The 7383-nt window shown below is 42.3% G+C and overlaps 1 protein-coding gene across 1 annotated transcript in view; it reads left to right on the top strand.

The window, feature by feature from the left end:
* LOC104527401 (ceramide synthase 6) overlaps window positions 1-5786 on the top strand; it is a gene marked incomplete at its 5' end in the record, with an annotated part of 63081 nt that extends 57295 nt beyond the window's left edge. The window contains 2 exons of the mRNA XM_010171116.1: window positions 2250-2378; window positions 5676-5786. Coding sequence (XP_010169418.1) covers window positions 2250-2378; window positions 5676-5786 — 240 coding nt within the window. The remainder of the gene's footprint in view (window positions 1-2249; window positions 2379-5675) is intronic.
* Between the last annotated feature and the right edge of the window lie 1597 nt (window positions 5787-7383).

Below are 7383 nucleotides of genomic sequence, written 5' to 3'. Positions count from 1 at the left end.
CAAGAGGGAATGAAAATCTTGTATTTGTAGAACATGAATGTGTCAGCTATGAAAACAGACAAGAATTTTGTGCTTGGCTTCTTCCCCCGTTTGGACTGCATATGTGCTGACATAATTGCAGTTAGAAGGAAAATTAAGAACAACACCATAACGTTTGCAGCTGAAGCAGGTAAAGAGCTAGGCTGCAGTATGGCCATATGCCAATGCTAGTCACTTCTGTTCATAGGGAATAAGGTAGGTGCTTTGCTGTTTGATTATGGCATAGTGAAATGGTCTCCATGTGTCGCTTTGTAGTTACTGAAATGGCTAAGATGCCATACCCCTGCTTTCCCTTAAGGCTTTTAGAAAGGGAAACAGCCTTTAATTCTCTTTTTGTTCTGTCTGCTTTGAGAAAATTGATTTAAAGCAATGGCTTGAGATGACTGCTGAATGTATTTGATTGTGCTCCACACTGCTGGGGACGAAATAACCTGGCTGAGAAGTGTTGGGTGTATACCAAACTAGGATATGGTTCTCTGCTTTTAGTGTGGTTGGTTTTTTCCTTTCTCTTGCCCTACCACCCCGCCACCCCGCGCCTCAGCTTTGTGTTGGAGATATTGGCAAAGCCCATTGAGGAACATGTGTAGGAAATAGGACCTTGTAGCACGTGATAGCATTAAACATGAGATGATAGGCTGGGAGGAGGTCCTTTCCCTATTCAGTTAGTGAGGCTGCTCAAGCTGCAGGTTTTTCTATGGGCTCCAGGTGGACATTGTAGTGAAACCAAGTGCTGGTACTGAAAGGCAGTGGCATTGCATATCTCTGAAAGCAGTGGTGCCTGCTACGTGCCTGCTGCATTCCCAAAGAGAGGTGTGGTGACACTGGGCAGTTACTCTTCCCAGTACTGGAGAGACAGAGCAGTTGGCAGCTGTAGCTGCTGCTTTTCTGGAGTTAACCCTGTGTTAGTGGGAGCTCACCAGCACTTTCTGTAGGGCCCTTCTGCCCAACAAATGAACCTTCAGTCCCTTTGCGAACCAAGTGCTGCCTCTTAGACTCAGGATCTCAGTTTTGGTTTCACTGCTGTGGGCCGCTTAGGTAAAGGCTACCACAGCTCATCAGGACTGGCCCACGAAAGCTTCCAGAAAGCCAGATGCCACCTCCCAAGATGTTTGGCGAGCAGGCTGCCTGGAGGAGCCTCTGCTTCTGACCACTTGGACCTCTCCCTTCAGCCAGCCCTGTGTGAGAGCCGCTAGATCTGCTGAGAGCTGTGGTAGTAACTTTGCACCCAGTGCGTGGAGAAACTCCTCAGTCACATTGTGATTATGATGTTTTCTTCAGGGTTTTGATACCACTTTCTCAAAGCTGTGCAGGTAGTTCAGCAAACTCCAGCAAGACTTCTTTTTGACTGACTTGGTGCTTTGCAGAGAAGAGTCTAATCTCTGTGGGTCCTGTTCTCTCTGTAATCAGTCTAGGAGTCTAACCAGGCAGGCAGGTTGTTTTCTCTGCTTTGCCTGCCCCTTGGCATTTGTCTGGGAGTGTGATTTTGCAGGAGCTTCACAGCTCCCAGTATTTTTCAATAGTAACAATTACTTGCTGGCCAAATAACTCAAAAGTTACTGATCTGGAGACCAGCTAACCTGCATCATTTGGGAGGTAGCAGATTAGATCTGAGTAGGAGGAGCTGCACCAGCTGATTTGCAGACTTTTCTGATCCTGTTACAGTATGAAGACAAAGCAGCTTCATTAAAACCAAATAAAAACCTGGAACTGGGATTCTCAGCTCTGTGAAAGCTCTCAGTTGTGCTTGGCAGGTGACTGTCGATAACTCGTAGTGTGGTGGAGATGCGTTTCCTGTTCCTTTGTAGCTATTTGAACTCGTGAATGATGCATTATTTTTCATTTTGTAAGTTGCTTGGTGGATAAGAAATAAAGTGTAATTTGATTTGTATATACACAAGCCTTTTCAAAGTAACTTTAGCTGCAAATGTTTGCTTCATTAGGTTAAATTACTATGAACTAAGAAGTCTAGATATTACCTAGCTTTCAGTAATCTTTTTGCATTTTGTTAACGTGCAATGATTATTTTTTTCTTTCTAAGAGAAATATATAGCAGGGTATTTAATGCACTTATATAGCAGCATCTTTACATAACATAACCATAATACTGGGTTTAAAAAACCTCCATCCATTTTTGTGTAAGAGTACTGAATCTCACTGTTTGGTTCATTGGTTTTTGTTGTTTTTTTTTCCCCTGCTTCTTGCTGCTCTAGGATTTTGGCATCATGTTTACACATCACATTGTAACAGTCACCCTGATAACCTTCTCATATGTAACCAATTTGACACGAGTGGGAACCTTGACCTTATGTCTCCATGATGCGGCTGATGTTGTCCTAGAGGTGAGATAATACATATATCATCAGTGTCTGTACATGTTATTCACTATAATGAGAGCTAACATGTCAATAGGTAGAATCTATTTGCTATTCCAAGTAAGTGTTTCTTAAGCAAAGAGGCCAGTTCACAATGGTAAATTGTGATTACTATAGTGTATTTCTTTGCTGAAATATATTACACTTGTAGCTGTGCATGTTTGTGAGTTTAGGTAGTTTTATCCCTTGATAAGTTGCCTGTGCAGGGCAGAGACTGGTAATACGGTGCATGCCAGGGAGGGTTACATGCAGATTTTAAATATAACATGGCAAAGTCAGAAGCTCAAAGTTGCAAAATCTGGAAAGTAATGACTTTGTGGGGTAGAAACTCCTGGCTCTTGACCTCTCTGAAGTGATACGTGGGACAAGAACCCTGTCTTCAAAAGAATCAAAGTGTCACGGTTTGGTTCTGCTGTGCTTTGCTGGTCAGAGAGTGCTGGAAAATTTAGTGGCTGTTCTATGCATGGGCAGTGAGCTGACCTTTGGACTCTAGGATTTTACAGATTCTTCCACATCCAGATACCAGTATTAAACAGTTGGCTGTGGAGAAGAAAGGATGATTGAAATTCTTTTAAGTCAAGATGGTCTGTAACTTCCACAGCAGAGATATTGTCATCCCATATCTGTGTCAGTTTTTAGACAGCTCTGTGTGATGCTGGGACCAGGCTGTCTGTGAACTCTCCAGCAGGATCAAACCAAAGTTAGTACCTATTTTGCCTGAAATTATTTCTTACTAAAGGAGTTGCAGAGATCCTGTTATGCAAGAATATAGTCTCACTGTGTGAGTCACCTATTGCAGAATCAAAATCCTGCCATTCTTATTCAATAGTGCTGTAAATCTGTTTTTATTTTTTAATCTTTTTTTAATCTAGAAGGCACATGACTGCCTGAGATAGCAGGATTTTCAGCAATACTTAACTGTTCTCTTAGGTCTGAGTGAAAGTTATCTGGGATACTCAAAGCAGCCTAGCCACAGCAGGACAGACCAAACATAGAGTCATTTGCTTGCCTGGGAAGCCGTTACATTAGCTTAAGGAGAAATCTAGGCTACTGAGAGGCAACTTTCAGAATCCCAACTAAATTGTATAAGGCATCTTGGGTATCATTTCACTGCAGTACAGCTTGTGGTTTGGAAACACTGTAACCTAACCTGCTGAGGCACTTAAAATCCCACGTATCTGGGGACTTTCAGACTTCTTAGTTTCAATTAATGAACACTGTGACAATTTTGATGCCAGTGTATGGATGTGAGTAGTTACCAATTTAGTGTGCTTCTGGTGTATGAGCCTCACGTAGCTGACAGTTCAACCTGAATCCTTTCTGTCAGGTTCCAGCCATCTCCTAACACACTTTTCTAAAAGAGCAGGGAATGGACTCTTCAGACCAAGGCAAATACTGTGCCATTTAATGGCATTTAAATAGACTAGCAAGAATATCTGGAAGAGCTGTGTTACTCAGTTGTAGCCATGGTTTTTAAGCTTTGAAAATTGTATTGTATTGTCTTAGGCGGTCCAGTTCCATCCAACAACTTTTTTTTTCCCTTTTTTTGTCGTTCTTCCTTATCAATATCATTTGTAAATTTGTTATTTGAGAACTGGTGACCCAACAGCTGTACTGTTTTTGAGGAATGGCGTGATACTAGTACAAGTTGCTATAGCAATATCAGCTCCACACACTATGAAACTAGCTTTTTTAGACTGCCACCATGCAAATACATCAAAAATTCCTGTCTGAACTTTCAGTCATCTGAAAATCAAGGTGCTAGTAACTCTTCTGCTTTGTGTGTTAGCAGCAAAGGAGTCTCTTTTCCTTAAACCACACTGTGAGTACTAACTGCTAGGAAACTCATTTATGTCCGCTATAGAAAATAGGGCTGATTCAGAAGTGTTGTATTTTCTTTGCAGAATTGGTGGCTTTCCTCATACTTTGTGAGCTTCCTAACTTGTTTTCTGTTAGTGAGGATATCCTTTATATTGGGATTTTGACTGGAAACATTGCTGAAGTTATGTACCATCCAAAAGTGCAGGTTGGTTTTGGTATCCAGATTGTCTGACGTGAGCATTGAGCGCTTTCAGGTTCAATGTGTTCATACCAAAAATTCAGACAAAACGCAAAGTGACTCTCACTATTTTAGGCAATTCTCTGATTTTAATTCTGCATTCAGAATAGTATTCTATATGCATAGTTGTGGTAATTTTGGTCCCTCTAAGCCCTCTGGAAAGTCTACAGAATTAAGCATCTCCTCAATATGGGAGCTGGATACAGGCCCCCTCAGAGGGGGTTTTGAAAGGGTTCCCAGTGACTTAGGTGGTCACTAAATCAAGCTCGTCATGTACTTCATTGTGCAGTGACTCTCTGGATACATTTGACAGAAAGCATAAAGACTGTCCCTGCCTTGAAGGAGATGTTTTAAAATAAGTAACTACTTACACTCACGAACACTGTGAAAGCAGCATAGACATCTTAAAACAAGCTTGCTTGTACATGCTGTTTTCTTCAGGGAGGAGGGCAAAGAAACTTCAGAGAAAATCATTGTTTTAATGGGTGATTTGAGTGAAGAGTAATTAGACTCCTTCCCTGAGGAGGATTCAGAAGACTGCATGAAGAGAAATGAGAGAAACGTAAAATGTAAAAATAGGTGTGGGACAACAAGTTGGAAAGAAGAAGTTTGAAAGACAGGAGAAGAGAGCCTTGGAAAAAGATTTGAAGGAGAGGAGTATAATCTTAGAGGTAGAAACTGTTCAGTATAGGCCATAAAGGGAGAAGAGATGCTGTAGGGGATCATAGGATAAGGGGCACAATAGAGGATTTGAGACAAAGTTTATATATAGTAACTCTAGAAGGTCAGAGAGCATGGGGCAGGTGAAAGATGGATGGATGCTGAAAATGCAAGTGGAACATACTGAAAAGGTGAGAGACAGGCAGGTAAAGAGGTTGGGGACAAGGACAGCATAAGAACAGTGAGATTCAATAAAAGGTTTAGAAGAGTTTTGTGGATCTGAAATTGTAGGATTTCAAAATGGAAATTCAATGGGGAAGGAAGAAATGAGGGATGTATTCTGGTTTTATGCAGTCTGGGTTTTTTTCTGAGAAGGCATTTTCCACCTGCATGTTGGAGAGGAGTTATGAAGTCACTGTGAGGTGGCCCAATGGAAATGTTAGCGACTTCATAAAAATTTGATTTCTTCTTCTTACAGCTTATACACAATACAAGAGAACTCAGTTGTCCTCACAGAAGTAAACAGACATTTCTTTCTTTTACAGGCTGCCAAAATGGCAAACTATTGCAAGTGTCAAAAACTGAGTGACCTTCTGTTCCTTACATTTGCCATTATCTTCATTGTCAGTAGGCTTGGCATATATCCCTTATGGTGAGTAAGCATATCATTTTCCTCAAATGCTAAGCATCAAACAAGATTGGAAATAACTATGTTGTAACTGAACATGATTCATTGACATTACTCTGTTTCCCAAAGCACCAAGGAGAATTTCAGACGTAACCAGGTACTGAGAGAACCTATTTGCTAGAGTGCCATTGCGCTTACCGTGTGCTAGATAAGAAATGTATGGGGCTTCTACTGGTTTTAAAGAAGAAGTGGGTTGGAGACCACAGAGCTTCAGGTTAGCAGTTGGTTGCCTGTGTTGGCAAGAAGTTGGAGGAGAAATAAAATATTAGTCACCAAAGACACTGTCCAGAGGCTAAGCTTGAAGCTAGGATCTTCTCATTAGCTTTCAGTGCACACTTTATGAACATGTTAAGCTTAAAGAAAAACACAGGAAGATCTGGAAAGGCTGGCCCACTGAAATCATTGTAAGGATGTTATTGCCATTCAGATTGCAATACTGCAGGCTACTCCTTTTCCACGCCTCCTTTGAATTGGGGGTCCTAGGGAACCTGTGTAATACACACAAAGTAGTTATACAGATGTTACTGTAATCTCACCTCTTCCCAGACAGAGGCAGCCACTTGCATGTGCATATACTGTGTCTTCTAGCTACACACACATGCATGCACACAAATGGGACACAGATGTTTGATTCAAGTTTCTCTGTAAACTGTGCCCTATATATGAGGAGGGCTGGCCTCACTCTTTTGTGTTCTGGATCCTTCCTTTCTCTCGTGTGAACAGAACTAACCCAAATTGGGCCGAGGCTAATTGTATGAGGTTCAACAAGGCCAAGTGCCTGGTCCTGCACTTGGGTCACAACAACCCCATGCAACACTACAGGCTTGGGGAGGAGTGGCTGGAAAGCTGCCTGGCAGAAGAGGACCTGAGGGTGTTGGTCAACAGCCGGCTGAATATGAGCCAGCAGTGTGCCCAGGTGGCCAAGAAGGCCAGTGGCATCCTGGCTTGTATCAGAAATAGTCTGGTCAGCAGGACCAGAGAAGTGATCCTCCCCCTGTACTCAGCACTGCTGAGGCTGCATCTCGAATACCATGTTCAGTTTTGGGCCCCTCACTACAGGAAAGACATTGAGGCACATCTGAAGAAGAGCAGTGAAGCTGGTGAAGGGGCTGGAGAACAAGTCTTATGAGGAGCAGCTGAGGGAACTGGGGTTGGTTAGTCTGGAGAAAAGGAGGCTCAGGGGAGACCTTATCGCTGTTGTGCTGACCTCTCTCTATTGAAAGGAGGTTGTAGTGAGGTGGGTGTCGGTTTCTTCTCCCAAGTAACAAGCAATAGGACGAGAGTAAATGTCCTCAGGTTGTGCCAGTTGAGGTTTAGATTGGATATTAGCAAAAAATTCTTCACCAAAAGGGTTGTCAAGCATTGGAACAGGCTGCCCAAGGAAGTGGTTGAGTCACCATCCCTGAAGATATTTAAAGACGTGTAGGTGTGGCACTTAGGGACATGGTTTAGTGGTGAACTTGGCAGTGTTAGGTTTATGGTTGGACTCAATGATCTTAAAGGTCTTTTCCAACCAAAACGACTCTATGATTCTATAAATCTCTGTATCCCTATGAGAGCAAAAG

Source organism: Antrostomus carolinensis, unplaced genomic scaffold (assembly GCF_000700745.2).
Source record: "Antrostomus carolinensis isolate BGI_N321 unplaced genomic scaffold, ASM70074v2 scaffold4087, whole genome shotgun sequence".
In the NCBI taxonomy this organism is placed as follows: Eukaryota; Metazoa; Chordata; class Aves; order Caprimulgiformes; family Caprimulgidae; genus Antrostomus; species Antrostomus carolinensis.
Note: the sequence above shows the minus strand (reverse complement) of the source record. Positions and strands in the feature narration are given on the sequence as shown.